This window comes from Botrytis fragariae (assembly GCF_013461495.1).
Source record: "Botrytis fragariae strain BVB16 chromosome Unknown tig00000075, whole genome shotgun sequence".
NCBI classification, from domain to species: Eukaryota; Fungi; Ascomycota; class Leotiomycetes; order Helotiales; family Sclerotiniaceae; genus Botrytis; species Botrytis fragariae.
In genome coordinates, this window is record NW_023500995.1 from 2,234,977 (window position 1) to 2,251,615 (window position 16,639).

A 16,639-nucleotide genomic window follows, 5' to 3' on the forward strand; every position below is an offset into this window, starting at 1 on the left:
TTTAAATGTAACGTAGTACATTTTCCCATTCGACTTTTGACTATCATATATTTATAGTATGTTTTTATTATCTTTTTGTTGCATATCTCGATTTGCGGACTGCTCCGCGGTATACCCACCATCTATATGGCGTCAACTTAATAAATAAATTATCGTCCTTGTACTACTTTTGGTGTCACTTTTAGTGCGGGGATACTCACATTATAAGGTTTCACTGATTCCACTGATTTCACTTTGTTTCACTACATGATGATGTTTGAATAATTTGTTGCATATCTTATTTTGCCGCAACTGTCTTCTTTTCTACTATTGTATTAATGACTTGATCGTAGATACTCCACGTGGTGTTAAATATCGTTTGATTTACATTTACCTAGAACCTGTAGTTCCGTCGAGGTTTATTGTGGGTAGAATATCCACTTTAATGTATGATAAACCAAAAGGAGGAGAGTTTAATCATTTGGGTTGTAATGCAGAAGTCCCGCTTTAGGATTGAAGATGTATGGTTTACCCCACTACTACCCCTCATACTTTATTTGGAATGGGGAAAATGGGGAAATCTCGACACGTGAATGTAAATCACTGGTAGAAAGTACTTGAAAGAACTAATGGGCTAGATCTTTTCATTTTTAGTACAACTAAAGAGTTCTCTTGATTTGTGTAACTAGTTTAGTACGGGTAAATACTTATTCTCCGTCCCGAATCAAGTGATTTAGAATGAAATTCTCTTCGGGGTTGTTACTTGATTCTGTTTTATTTGCATACTTAGAAGATGACTATGATTGTTTGCATGGAAAAGTATGTTGAAAACCAATCAAAGATATGAGTATCTGTGGAGAGATCATGAAGTGAATGCCCGAAATATAACGTTTCATCTATTTTAAGTCACATAGAATCACAGATGGATCAGTTGGGTGAATCTTCAAGGTTGATATGGAGACGGAATATGAAACCTATCTTCTCACGAATGTTCTCATGTACATAGTTTCCACACCTAAAATCGAAAATTGGGGAGAAAATGCGACCCTACCTTACAATGTCTCTACAGGAAACGGACACCAGTACTGCTGTACACAAAATAATTGTACAGGTGACCTCGCTAAGGAAACTTTCCCAGCTGAAATGTACTCAGATTCATTCATTGTCAAGCTGACTGCATGTGACAACAAAGAAATTTATGCTCGCCAACGGGGTTCACCCCTTTAAAATCTCCACTAACGGGTTCAAGAACTCGCGCCCAATTCTAGATGTGCAACATAGATTTTGAGAAATCTCAATTCTCTACTTAATTAACCAATTATAGTTAAAATTGTGAAGAAATCACTTGAATTTCAAATTGAGAAGTAAGTTCATTAACTCGCGCCCAATATTAGATGTGCAACAAAACTTTGATACAAGTCGGTTCATTGTTTAATGAGCGGCAATCGACCAATCGATTTTTTTCTGAAAGACCGTAGGTCGTGGTCATGACTTACAATAAAGGGGAAAGTCTTACTACTAAAATTAGGCGAGTGACTACCACATAATAGAATAGTCTGGACTGTACTATGGTATGTTCAAGTCCGATTTCAGATATGCAACAGAAACTTTGGATTCTGGAAGACTAAGTTACTTCTTGAGCTCCAATACTGAAATTGAATGATGAGCTTTTGGGTATGTCGTTAGAATAGAAACACTTCCCTCTCCTAGTCCTAAATTTCACGAGAGAAGATCTGAAATCGTAATGGGAAGTTAACTTCCAAGTATCATCTTTATAATATTGTTTAATCTTACACTTCTTTCTTTGGCTTTATGACCACGCACCATCGTCGATTCGAAAATTAAAATGTAACCTCGGAGAATTACATGAATGTACATCCAACATACTAAATACTTTCTCCTGCTCATTCCTCAAGAAGTCATCTTTACAATCAGAACTAAGAGCTTTACACGAGATAAAATATCCGAATTCCTCCCCCATTAATTGCGAACCTTCAAAGTGAATCTTCTTTCAACACTCTATTACAGCATACCATAGAAGGATAAATGCTTTTCATCAGTCAACTATGTTCTCTGCCGCGAATCCATAAGATATACAATGAGAATATCTTTTACTTCCACTCCACGTAATCTTACTTCTATTTTTCTTCTTTTAACTGGCACGTAAACAGTAGCAAATAGGTAACCTACCCACCTATCTATTTTCCCAATCCTAGCTTTCACTGATAACACTCAAAGGATGAGAAGAATGTGTTTAGCGATCATTCCTTCAAGCCCTCGGACTCCAACTCTCATAGATGAGTCTGTAGATAGATTATGATATAGGATGCCGTAATATTGTTGATACACCCAGTGATATTACCTCTCCTATACAGATGGTACGAGTCACCACAGAGTGTGCACAAATTGCTATATTCAGACAACTCCAGTACGTGCTAGCTCAAATACTGCTAGAAGAACATCCTTCGACGACATGATCAAAAATGTGAATATCTCCTTAAAGCTAGATGTAACCAAAGCACAAGCGTACCCCTCATTCTTTCATTCTCAATTTCAGTGTTGCCTCATAGAACATTCCCCATAGGAATTAAACAAATTTCCGTATCAAATCAACACTTATAAATTACCAAAAATTAACATTCCACTTTGATATCCTTTTATTGAACCCTTGAATTAGAAAAAGACACGAATAGATACAATATACTGCCACCGAAAAAGAAATCATGATATTACTATACACAAACTTCACACATCTTGTCCTCCAAACGGCACTTAAATTTCTCAGAATTTAACTACCGCCCGTTCCATCTATCAAATGCGTACGAAGTCAAACGATACTTAATGTACTATACATTCAAAAGCCCCATCTAACAAGCTTAGTAGAAATAGGCAAACCTTACGAGATTCCCCTGGCATTCCACTTTAGTCGAATCGAATCAATTCAATCCACCCCACCGATCTAGACACTTCCGAGAAGATAAATCTTGTAGACATCTCAAATTTACTCTCGCCATCGTCCAAATAACCCGAATACCTACCTAGTTCCTTGCTTCATGAAATTTCAGTGGGATATTATGAACGCACGCACTCACGCACGGTAACTTCAATCAATCATTCATCACTAATGAGATGGCGAAGAGACCGCGTCAAGATTCGGGAACAATATTCGAAAATGCACTTGCTACCGATGATCTGGGAGTGTTCTTCCGAAACATCAAGATTTATATTTTTGTAGCCTTCCTAGCTTTCCTAGTTGGGGGGTTCTTGCGAAGAAGCATACTTTACATCGAGGAAAGGAGCCCCCCACTATCTCGATTTTTGAAGAAAATTGTATATTCTAACAGGTAAGACCTTGCTCACTTGATTGATTTCTTTGGAACCAGGTACCCAGCCGGTTGATTGTATAAGGTAGAGAAAAACAAAACAACCCAAACATCATTCATCTCATCTCGTAATAAACACTCCAACATATCCTCCAGATATCGTACGAGAATTCGTATATTCCCAATTCTATTCTTATCACCCGACTGATCCAAACAAGTCCAGTCAGTAATAAAAGATTAATCGCCGAATCATTTGTTTCATCTTTTCATCTTTTCATCTTCAATTGTAAATTGATCTGCAATCATGATTATTCGATATAGAAAACCACTAGGAATATCGCGGTATCATGATTTCTATATTTGAAGTCTCTCTGTCCTACACTATAATCGATCAATGAATCAATCCATCAGAATACAAAATCTTACCTAGTACCTTTCATCAGCGTCGTATCAAAAATTCCCAAGACCCTGTGTGTTGGATCTGAATATTATGTATGTATGATTACTTATTTTGTGTCGGGATGAAACTTGGAACAATGAGGCTTGGGAATTTGATTAGCGAAAAGTGGCGTGCGTTAGGCGGGGTGGGGGTGGGCTGAATGGGACTTCAGGGTATTCGGTTAGAGTTGGGGTTTGTTTGTTGGTACTGGAGTATATATGTGACATTGATATAGTATCAATTGATTCTATATGTCTAGAATTCCAATAATTGGGAGATGGCATGATTTCCTGTTATCCTGAATCTATCTTCATACACATAAATATACAATACATCATCATTCAATTCCCTCTACAAAATACTTCACAACCACATTAAATTTATAAATAGAGCCACAATACTAACCTCCCGTCACCAGCCCCCAAAAAGCCCCAAAGTAAAGATCAATAAACGATCTCAGCGCCAACCAATATGGCGGTTCTATCCGTCCCCATTCTTCCCACTTTGAGAGCTCGTTCATTCCACCATTTAAGAATCATCCCTTTGGTCCATATCGCTGCCAGAGATTCAAGAAATTAAAACTAATCTTTACCCTATCGATGGATGGACTAGCTAGCTAATCTTTAGACTTCCCGTCGTGAACCCTAAAGCACAGACATGTGAGTGAGAAAGTTGACGTTCATCAATCAATTGTAAGTTATGATGGGTTGATTTCTAGAAGTAAGGAAGTAGAGCCTATTCTATCTACCTATCTATTAACATGACGAGATAAATCTCAAATAAAAAAGCAACTTCGATCAAGTATAAAATTGGGATTTACAAAGTACAAAGTATTATTGGTGGAAATCTCAACTCTAAATTTAAAGATTCTGGACCTACGTCCGGTCAGAGGAGATACATCCGCGTCCGATGTGATGTGATGTGATGAGATGAGATGAGACTCATAGTGTAAGAGGCAGTCAGGGGAGAAGGAAAAAAGGAAGAAAGAAAGGTAGAAACCAAGAAAAGCGAGAAAGAAAGAAATAAAGATGACTAGGATTGAAATCGGTTGTGCCGCTAGAATCATCCGATTTTGGAAATTGTAGATGTTGATGGGTAGGATTTTCGGCGAAGAGAGAGATGGAATGGGTCGATGTGGCGTAGATTGAATATCTCATATCTATCTATCCTATCCTATACAATGCGGAAATTCGAGACGAAGGGAGGGAATACAAGGACAGATATCCATGGAGTATGGGTATGTATCAAATCTCATAACACAATTTCCAAATCATGAAATGTATTGGTACAAAGTACGAAATATAACATTACTTTTTGTTTCCATGTTTCAACCAATCCCAATCCCAATACTAATACCCAGGAAAATAAATCTTCAGCTTATCGAAAGAAAGCTATGTCCTCTCTTTCTCCATTTTCATACATGAATTCCCTCCCTATCTCCGCCGCCCCATCCTGTTTCCCGGGGAGATACCAGAAACCGTATTTTTTCCGAATAGCTGGTACGGTAACGGTGCATTGGGCATGTAAGCTATCGATGGCATGGCATGGATGGCATGGCATGGTAAGTTAAATAACAATTCAATCCACTCACTCGTCTTTGATTCGATTCAATTCAATCATTAACCCGTAGATATCCATTTATCCATCAATTCATCATTCATTTTTTATTTCCATTTGAAAAAGCCACGCAAGGATGTCTCACACCGAAGAATCTAGCCCGGCGCCATAGAGAATGACATATCAATTATTCATTTTACAGATATTGACATCTGGACTCTGTACAATGTATAATGTACATACACATATCTCCATGCATAAACTCTCAGAGATCCAGAAATCGTTTTTATTCTTTATCATACCTGTTTTGTGAAAAGATCTTTATGAACCCCCATTGCCAAAATCATCCAAGTCCAGCCCTGTAATGATGTGACGGTTTGGTTAAGTTGGGCCCAACAACCGTTGAGAATTACGTTTTTTTCTTTGGGATCAAAAAGTTAAATGTTGGGTCCCTCCCCTTCCATAACGATTTACGAAGGGCTTTTAGGGATGTATAGATGGATATATCGTCATTGTACATTTCTAAAGCCTTTGAATTTCCAAAACCGTTTCTTTGGGTGGGGATGAAGATACTTTGGATAGAAGATCTTCGTTCATGTTTTCTCTTTTTGATTTCACGCGCATGTATATGCCGCGGGTATATCATATGGATGTACTTCGTATGTATGTATGTATGTATGTATGTATGTATGTACAATTCCATCCTAGACGGAATGGAGTTCCGATGCTGAATAGAAGCTTCCTAGCTTGATAATACAATGGGAATGGAATGACATGTGTATGCATGGAACTTGAGAAGCATCAATCCGTGGCTTTACCAAACCGGTTACAACTCACCACATGGATATGTTATTTTGAAAGCTTGATTTGGGTGATGCGAGTACAATGTTTGCGCGATGTTATTCCGTAGCCAGCAAGCAAACAAACAAGCAAGCAAGTAAGTCACTACAATCAATATACTGTATAGTCTGTACTATCTGTACAACAGGAAGATTTCCCATTCATTCAATCGGGGAAATGATAGCTGGTTTCTCTTTACTGTGATGGGATGTGCTGCGTATGTTAATGCATCGTATCGAACCGTATCGCATCGTATCACCATCCTCGTGTTTTCACCCCTTTCGATTCGTGTTATGTTTGCGTACTCTGTCAATCAGTACGACTACCACACCTCATCAATCATGATTCAACCAACGACTGAACATTCCCAAAACCTCACGTTACATCCCCCCTCCCAACGTACTTTAACCAATCCAAAGTTCGGATATCGATTACAATCTAGCCCCTCCTGAGATTCTGGTATGTGTGTGATGGAATTAATTTATGTACATGCTCCGTACACGGATATAATGTATTTTCATGCACTCATGTTCCATTGTGATACCGTTTCCTGCAATGCTGCGACTTCATACCGCATGGCATTGGTGTGCGAGAATTTCTGGAAATGTGTTGGCGTGCAGATGGGGTTAATTTATATAAATGTTTATTTGGAATGGATGGGTCCGGATTACTTACCTCCAGGAGGCCGAGGATGGTAGCATGATTTTAATCTGTAGGTATGTTGTGTTGGAACTTGGATGCATGATGGATGTATGTTCACGGAGTATGTATGGGTGTATTTATGGCTCTATGTGTGTAAGTGTGTACCTAGGCTGACTGGCTGGCTGGAGTGTGGTACAATTACGTTGATACATACATAGACGTTTGTGATGCCTTGTAATGCTTAGACTAAGGTATGCTGATATGCTGAAGAAAGAGGAGAAAGGGCTTGGTACACCGGACATGACACTGTATATTTTATTAGTTTTTGTAATGTGATTGAATGAAGTGAAACCATTTACCTACTCAATGGTATATATTTCGGCAAACAATTAGACTTCATCTGCCATAACTTTTCTTAGGATTCTATCTACCTACCTAGACATTAAAGAATGCCTTAGCTATTATTATTCCATACCGAGTAACCTTACTTCCCTCCATTCCGTAAATCCAAAAAGTCCAAGGAAGAACAACTGACCAATAGAATCATGCGCGTCGTAAAATACGAAAGCTCTCACCTCATTCGTTCATTTCATCCACACCAAAATCACCCCTCAAACCATATCTAGGTTAAATGCAGGGTAAAAAAAAGCCAAGACCATTCCAAAATATTACCGGAGTACACATCTGGATTTCTTGGGAAAAATACCAATGCCATGGCAAGGCACCAAAAACCAACTCAAGTACCGGCTGATTATGACAAAGAAAGTGATGACTGGTTTGGTTTTTGGGTATCAAATCATAATGGATAATTTTGATATTTTTTTGACAGTGCCACACTGGTAATATAATGTTTACTTTTGGATGTGTGACACCCCTTCACTATCCGATTATGGATCTGATTGAGTGGGGTTTTAAGGTCGATCAAATCAGCGCTCGTTCCATTTGACAATTATTCGGGGATTTCCAGGAGAAGGGAGGGTCTTGAGAGGATCTTGCTTTTTACCGTTTATTGGGTTGAAACTTATAGAATGGGATGGGATGGCGGGATGAACGGGATGGTCGTGCCGTATGCAAAGCCGTGAACAGGTAAATTCTGAAATCCCTGATGGGTGGAAGGAGGATATCGATCCCTAGAAATGATTTTCCTAATCATGAGGGGATTTCCATTTTTTATACTTTGAGTGATGTCAGTCTGTGATATATATATATTCTTCTTTCTTTTCTTCCGTTTGGGGGGGTTGGGTTTCATGATATTGTGATTGTCTGATCTCTTGAAGTATGTGATGTATGGAGTATCGAGGTATGTATGTGAATAAGGAGGCAGTGAAAAGAAGAAATTATTTGAAACGAAGTCCGTCTCCTTGTCGTCGATGGTCGACGCGTAAATCATCAATTTCCCAAATCATCACATCTCTTCCTTGAACTCCACACCACCCATTGACTGGGATATTTTCAATTCATGGGTCAGTAGGTGCAGACTTGTTTAACTAAATTCCGAATAGTATCATTCTACCTATTTATCCTTGACTTACCTACTTGATGGTTCCGCGCGGTCAATAGGTAGATGTAACGGGTACCAAAAAAAGTTACCCTACCTTTCACATATGAAATGAGTAATGGTGCTCCGATGTTAAGATTTTCTGAGCGCGTTCATGATATTTATAATTGGTGATTCGATTGTTGAAGATACGAACCGAGAAGAATAATTCGATGGGATTTTGAGGGGGGGAGGCTTGGGTTATTAAGAACCATCTTGGTTGTCTTGTCTTAAGATTTTCGCGATCAATGAAGGGGGGATAGCCGAATGAGTTTAATCTTGATTATCGTAATTATATACTACTTACTATATACTTTGTAAATTTGATCAGATATCAAAAAAAAAACCGGAAGACACGGCGATTAACAAACAAAGAATATTTTACCCAATCATCATATGTATGTAAAGATCTTCATGGTTCTCGAGTCTCGACCGAGTTTGACCCATAACAAAAACACCGTTCATTGATCAAAATACCCTGGGGAATATCACCTATCACCGAACTCGACTCTTTAGATAGTAGATATCATCTATCATTGTCATATGAAATCTACTCCTACCGAGGTATCTATGGATGTGAAGATTGTAATGAATATATCTTTTCATCATTTTTTTGGTGGATGTTTGACTCCATTCGGTATCTGTTTACCGTTGTAGATCTGATATTCGATTTGAAGATTCGGGGAATCGGGGGATTCCTAGAAATCCGAGTATTTCCATTCTGTTTGATATCTAATAACCTCTCAAGAAACTACATCCGAAAATCTATGAATAGTTAAAAAAAAAGTACCCCAGTATTTTGATCCATAAAGGAACACGGATATATACTAAAATTGTACAATTTGACCATACTCATTCATCCAGAGGTTCCAATAGTGAGGTTACTCCTCTAGTCATTCCTCTAGTCATCCTTCAAAACTCATCTTATATGGTAAGTGAGTGGGGAAAAGGAGGAGGCATTTCAACTTGACATTGTACAATAGGGATAGATTAAAGTTTTCCAACCCTACGAAAAGTGAAAATATACCCTGCGATAAAGTAACATATTTTGAGGTTATTCCTCTAATAAGTTTAATCATACATAGTACGGACATGAACCTTTTTGGCCTGGAACCCTTGAATGATGAAATATTATTATCCTTCTGAATCATCCTTCAAATCAATCCTACCCCCTCTTCTAAAATAGAACTGTTTTTTTTTGTTAAAAAAAAAACAACAAAAAAACCTCATCGAATAACTGGCTCGAATGATATTACTTTACACCTCATTGTTGCATATCAACAAAAACTTCAAACCAGACCTAAAGTAATCATAAGTACATTATCAACTCTTTTTCCCTCAAAACTCAAAATACTCCTCCTTTCGAATCTTTGATACGTGTCAGAATTACAATCTTATGAGAAGTGGAGTTCAAGAAGTGGTTAATTGTATAACTTTTGTTATAAATCATACAAATCCAAATTCCAATTCGAGACCACCTTCACCTGATTGAAATACGAGTACTCACACATCACTCGTGAACCCTCGAATATCTTTTTTTCTTTTGAGTTGTACAAGGAGGGTATGTCAGCAAGGAAAGGCTCAAGAACTTAGACTACCTACTTATACCATCACAGTCACATTCACATTCTTGAAGTCAACCTCGCCATAGTTTTGATTTCAACTTCTTTAAAACATTCTTATTCTTATTCGAAATCTCAACTCATCTCATCTCATCTTATTGCATCTCATCGCATCTCATTTCATTACTTTTAATATTCATTCTACTCATCATCATCTTATTTACCATCCCATTCCTTTGGAACCACCACCTCGATGGATACATTTCACACATTTAACAATATCCACGGTATCCAAACAAAATTCAAGCAATTCCACCATTCTCCACCAACGACAAGCCATCAAAAATACCAAGCATCTTGATTATTCGGGAACTATCAAGCCCCCACATTATTTTACTTTTTGGTTCTCTCTTGTCCCGTCTATCTGGCACGCTGCCTCGCTGGCTCGCTAATTTCCAATCATCTCATCCATCTCCCTTTTCTCTCCTCTTTTTCTTCAACCGATATCTACCTACATACAGCTGAACTTTGATAAAAGAGGTCAGTCATCTTGATAACATACATAGACTGAAGAGTCAAGATACACATACACAACATTACTACATCACCCTATACACTTATTACGATTCTTACTACTTACAACATATTACCACCAACTACCACCAACTATCACCTCAAACATTTCACCCTAATATATCTTTTTGTCACACAATTGTCATACAATTATTCAAGACAATTGATTACCACACCAATCACTCGATACAACCTTTCAACTCCTTTTACATAATAGTTTTGGGAAGACACAACATATAATTATCGTCCATTTCCCTGTATACCGGTACATTGGTTCCGAAACGCACGAGGCAGACGATCGATTGAAGTTTAATCGTAGTGACACTTCACACCCAAACAATCGAAAGGGGGTTTATTTTTATTCCATAAGGAGATTAATACGCCACTTTTGTCAGAAGGCGAAGGAAATTCTTGGGGGGAAGAGTTTCGAGTTTTACTTTGAGTATTGGGTTTCTGGGGTTTCCGGGGATTTTCTTCGACATACACTCCTCAATATTGATTCAATCAGATCTATCCGTTCAATCTTTAACGAATTAATTTCAATAAATCCAAGAACAAATTTCGACAGATCGACATTAACTACAGACTACGTACGGACTACAGACCACAGATTACGGATTACGGATTACGGATTACGGAATATATCTCACAAATAGGACCCCGCAACAATGAGTTCTTCAGCGCAAGGAGCACCGAGAGCACCGGCAGTCTCTACAGTTCCTACAACATCAAATGATGATAAAAAGAAAGGATTAAGTCGTGTTTTAGGACGAATGAAGACAGTTTTAAAAAGAGGTGATGGATCAAAAAGATTATCATTTGTTGGAAAGTCTTCAACTACCGGTACAACAGGAGGTCCAAGGTAAGCCATGAATATTTCAATATTTCAATATATATTCTTTTTATTCTTTTCTTATCACCATGTCCACGTATGGTTTTGGGTTTGAAGTTTAAGAATTGAGGATTGAAGAATGAAGAATGAAGTTCACATTTATTAATAACTTATAAATTTCTTAGTGTCCCTAAATCCACTGATCAAACATCAAAATCAAAGCCCATATCAACACCAACGCCAGAACCATCTAAGGAAATACCCGCTTCCATTCCCGCTGTCGTCGAAACGAAACAAACTACCACTACCACTACCAAAACCACTACTCCTAGCGCAACAAAACAACAACAATCTAAATCTAAATCTCAACCTCAACTTCAACCTCAACCTCAACCAACAAAAGTATCTCGAGCAGAAATTAATGCTGAAAGAGCTCGAAAATTAGCTGAACGTTTTCAATTACAAATCGAACCACATGAATGGCAAAGTCTTACTGGAGAGAAAGATGTTTGGAGGATCGAAAAACCTATTCGAATGAGAATTCATAGAACTTGCCATAAATGTGATACAACATATGGTGCCAATAAAATCTGTACCAATTGCGAACATCCAAGATGTACAAAATGTCCCAGATTTCCTTTGAAGAAAAAGGAGAAAGGAAAAACAGCAGTTGCGAGTACAGGTCCAACAAAAGTGGAAGTTGATAGAGAATGGAAAAAAGCTGAGAAGTTAATCATGACTTTACCGAGTCATAAAGTAGGTGGTCAACCTTTGGTTAGGAAAAAACCTACTCAAAGAGTTAAAAGAACTTGTCATGAATGTTCGACTCTTTTTACGGCTGGTAATAAAATTTGTACAACTTGTGCTCATACTCGTTGTGCTGATTGTCCTCGAAATCCGTAAGTTTTATTTTTTCAATTCTTATTTTCTTTTTCCCCTTTTCCCCTTTTTTGCTTTTGTTTCTCTATTTCAAATAGTCGATGAAAATAGTCTGCCTCCACGGCAGTGGCCCCCGGAGGGCCAGCGGAGCGTCATTTCATTCCATTCCATTTCAATTCAATCGATTGATTGATTGATTATGGGGGCAAGCCCCCAAACCCCCATAGCTCGCTCCGCTCGAAAAGAAGATTAAACTTTCTCCCTTTTCATTTTCCCTTTACTCCCCATTCATCTTCTTTCTCACCCCCCTAAACCTCTCAAACTAATAATTCCATCCCACCAGATCCAAGAAAAAGAAATACCCCGATGGCTACCCTGGCGATCAACCATCCTCCACAAACAAAAAATTCGCATGTCATAAATGCGATAAAACATTCCCTCACCATTCTTCCTCGGATTCAAAAACTAGCATGCAAGAATGTACAAGGTGTAAGCATGTTAGATGTGATATGTGTATGATAGCTGTTCCGCGGAAAGTGATACCGGAGCCGGATCCGGAGGTGTTAAGGAGAGTGGAGGAGAAACTAAGGGGTTTGAGTATTAGACGGCCGATGACGGTAGATGTGGTTGTTTGATAGATTGTTGAGATACCGAGGGATGTGGGGAGTGGGAAGCGGGGAGCGGGAAGCATGATCGAAAAGGGAAAACGGACAAACAGAAAAACAAAGAGAAGGATGCATGGACGGATAAATGGGCCAAAAAAACATACATCGGGACTTCTCACATTTTTTCACAGCATCTACAATTTTGCATTTTTCAGGTTCGGCATTTCTTTGCATTACATTGCATAGGAAATGAAAGGGAAGATGAATGAAGGAAGTGAGTTGATGGGGAAGATGTCGGAAAATCATTTTTTTCGAAAGAATTACAAAAAATTATGAGGTGACGAATTAGCGAGCGTTGATTGTGTAGGTATGGAGAGGATATATATGCATGCGCATTAACATTTTTGAGTTTAAGTTTGAGTTTATTTTTATTATTTTTTTACATTAGGTTGCTTTAGTTTGGGAGGATTGATTGATACCTTTTTGTGTGTTTTGAGATGTTTGGGTTGTGTGAAGGGGGGTGTGGTTGGATCGGTGGGTGCAGTGTGTCGGGTGGGAAAGGGGGTTAAGTGCGAGATGGAGAAAGGAGATAGTGGAAGAAAAAAAGGGGAGACAAGATGAGAGAGTAGAGGATTGAAGAAGATGTTAGAATGCATAATTATATACATTTGATATCATACAATGCCAGAATTCTGTCTACTTGGGTACCTATTAGTGGGACTTTTTGATTGTTTGAATGGTGGAAGGGGGGCGGGAGTGAGGAGTGGTGGGATGGATATATAGATAGAAATATATGGAGTTGGAAGCCAGAACTTGGTATCTCGGTTGTTAAATTTGAGTGATGTGAATGATGTGAGTGAGTGAGGTTAAGATTTAAGTTTCTGTTGTGCTAATAGGATCATTAATATTCGGGGTTCTGAGGGCTTCAGTGTGGTGTGAGAAGAGGTGAGATAAGATTATATATACGAATGCCCAGTTGCGGGTTGAAAAGCTGGGAGATAGGATGGGATGAGATGAGATAGAACGAGATAAGGCAGAAGAGGTGAAAGAGGGAATAAAGTGATATGAAAGGAGAAGAAGATATAGGGATGATATAAGATGCGAGATGGAAACCAAATTTGTGGCTTAGAGGTTGAGTTGAATTGGATTGGGATGAACGATGGTGGAGAGAGAATGTGTGTGTGTGTGTGTAGTGCAATGAGAGAAAAGATGGAGTAGAATCAATGAGGGACACGTTGATATTTTTAAGTATGATACTAAAAACGCTAATCCCAATTAGTCATTGTAGGGCTGACGGTCCCGATTTAAATCTAGTTCCCACTTCCTACTCCCACCACATCCTGTAAAGAGGCATGATTTAGAAACAAACGTTCCTCAAAATTCGTTCCGATTACAAATGAATGATGATACCGATATTCGACTTCGTATACTGAAATTAGTCAAAGAATGTAGGGCTTCACCTCTCAGTTTCCGGATGAGTCAACTCAATTTTATTTTATACTACAGGTCAGCGTGACATGTCAGATTTGCTACATCGTCGACCACTAATATTAGAAACAAAACAATTTAATGTATATCAACTCGAACGTAATATTTGCCCAACAATTCTAGTGGTATACATGCTCGTTTTTTGAGGGAGTTGGATATCAAGGAAGTAACAATATGAACATTTTTGGAATCGGAAATAGATCACATACTTATGAAAGCGGTGGCTCATGGGTATTAAGGCCAGTGGGCAAAGAATTTAAGATTATTTCATGCTTGACGTGGAATGACGAAGACTACCTCAGTCTATATCGTCATGGGAAATGAAGCAAACAAGAATCACAAGAATCACAAGAATCTTTAAAACGACACCCGTCGATTCTCGAGAAAATGAAGACGTAGTAATGTCATTCTTTCTGGTATTTTAGACACATTTGGTTATGAATTAGGTATGGAGGATTATCATGATCCTAGAAGTATTATCATACACATACGATGAGGCCTATCTCAAATCTCAAAAGTTCTAAAAATTTGTAATAATATGAAATAGAAAAGACTATGGATTGTCCAAAAGCAGGCTTCCGGTCCGCTAGAATAGGGGAATAGACTAGAAAGCTTAAAATATTTACAAATACTGAAAAGAATTATCAAGTTAGATGATCATCTGATTTGAACCACGAAAATCCGACTCAAACTCATTCACTCTCCGAGTAATGGCCATCCTCCTGGTTCCTATATTTAGACCTTTCCAACACCTGCATTGGCTAAAACATTGGTCTTGACAATACTGGCCGAAGTAGGAGTGACCAAGTACTAGAATATGGCGGTTAGCAAATTTACGTACCAAAAAACATTGAGATAATTTAGATAGAATTGAGTCAAGCGAGTAGAAGAAACGGATGATGAAATATACTCACAGATGCATCATATTGTTTAAACTTAGTCAAGGCCGCTACGACTTTAAGACTGGGCCAAGTACCAGAGTTCGTGATGGTGTTTACAGCACAATTGCGGCCAAGATAAGTTGCACAAGCAGTGGAAGATGCAGAGTCTGGAACATTGTAAGTGTTACCAGCTGTACCATCAAAAGGTAAAGTAACACCCTCGAGCACGTTTCCTTCGATGAGTGAAGTCGTTCCGTCATAAGTTTCGAAATCGTGACCAGCGTTATTGGCCATGTAGTTGTTGGTAACTTGTACCACAGCACCGGAACCACTGATCTTTGGTGCACGGCCTGATAAGTTGTGCCAGTAGTTTTTGTCGAGTGTGAGAAGATCACCAGGTCCGTTGATCATCATAGTCCCTGATTCGGAACGAATAAATCAGTAAAGTTCTTGAACTCTTTTTATCAAATTTCTGGTCTATCCTTTCCTTTTTACGTAGATCCAGAGAACAATTGAACTATAAAGGATGAAAACTTACAGTAATGATTGGCGTTGCAAGTGGCTGAGGTTGTAGTGGTACCATAGAATTCACAATTAGAAATTGTAAATTGACTGGCGGCGAAACTGGTAAAAATTTAGTAAACTTCAGAAACGAATCATTTAGGAGAATATCTACTCACTGAGAAACAATCATTTGTCTTCCAATCAAACTGAACTTGCAGTGATCAATCCAAACACCTCTACTTCCCTCCAAAGAGATAGCATCTCCACCCCAAACATGACCCGGGTTGATGTTGGTGAAATGAACATTTTGAATAATGATATTGGTACTAGTAGCAGGAATTCTAAGTCCCTTACCAGCAATGACACCAGCGCTGCCAACACCCAAAATGGTTTTCGAGGAACCAACATCTAGAGGAGTAGGTCCGGCCGCATCATAAGTAATACTAGTAGAAACGATATTGGTTCCCGTGCAACTGAGGGTACCTATGTAGTCTTGACCACCATTGGCAGGCTTGCAGCCGGATTGATAACAGCCTGTAGCAGTAGCTGACCCTTCGGTACCAACAAAATTGAAAGTCTTATTGATGAGAATTACACGTGGTGTACTGTCAGCGAGCCATGATTTGAGTTGCGCAATATCAGATGGTGCTGCAGCTACTGCAGAGCCGCCACCAGAAACTCCTTTGGCAAAACCGTATGCGGATCCTGAAACAGTAGTTGCGGCATCAATGAGAGGGGCGAGAGCTAAAGTAATGAATGAAATCAACATTGTGGGCGACTTCATTGTGTCGACTGGTAGTTTGAAGTAATGAAAGTGATGATAGAATGACTATTGAGTATTCCAATATTTAAGAGCTCGAATTGATTCTTCTTATAAGGAAATTCATGCCAAGATTTATTAATCTACATCCCCCCCTTGTGCCCTAGAATATCTAGCTAATCCTATTGGCAATTGTACCGATACTCCATAACATCCTTTGTTATTCAATTTATAATTC

At 38.6% G+C, this 16,639-nt stretch overlaps 2 protein-coding genes across 2 annotated transcripts; one reads left to right on the forward strand and one right to left on the reverse strand.

Moving 5' to 3' along the window:
• Positions 1-11,120: 11,120 nt before the first annotated feature.
• Positions 11,121-12,767, forward strand: Bfra_006155 (uncharacterized protein; the record flags this gene model as incomplete). The annotated part of the gene is made up of 4 exons (XM_037336528.1): positions 11,121-11,314; positions 11,470-12,183; positions 12,507-12,650; positions 12,686-12,767. The coding sequence occupies 4 exons, from the start codon at positions 11,121-11,123 to the stop codon at positions 12,765-12,767; spliced, it is 1,134 nt and encodes a 377-aa protein (XP_037191738.1).
• Positions 12,768-14,991: 2,224 nt separating this feature from the next.
• On the reverse strand, positions 14,992-16,425 carry Bfra_006156 (putative pectin lyase protein; the record flags this gene model as incomplete). The annotated part of the gene is made up of 4 exons (XM_037336529.1): positions 14,992-15,066; positions 15,171-15,556; positions 15,676-15,761; positions 15,818-16,425. 4 exons carry the CDS (start codon positions 16,423-16,425, stop codon positions 14,992-14,994), a joined length of 1,155 nt encoding a protein of 384 aa, XP_037191739.1.
• Between the last annotated feature and the right edge of the window lie 214 nt (positions 16,426-16,639).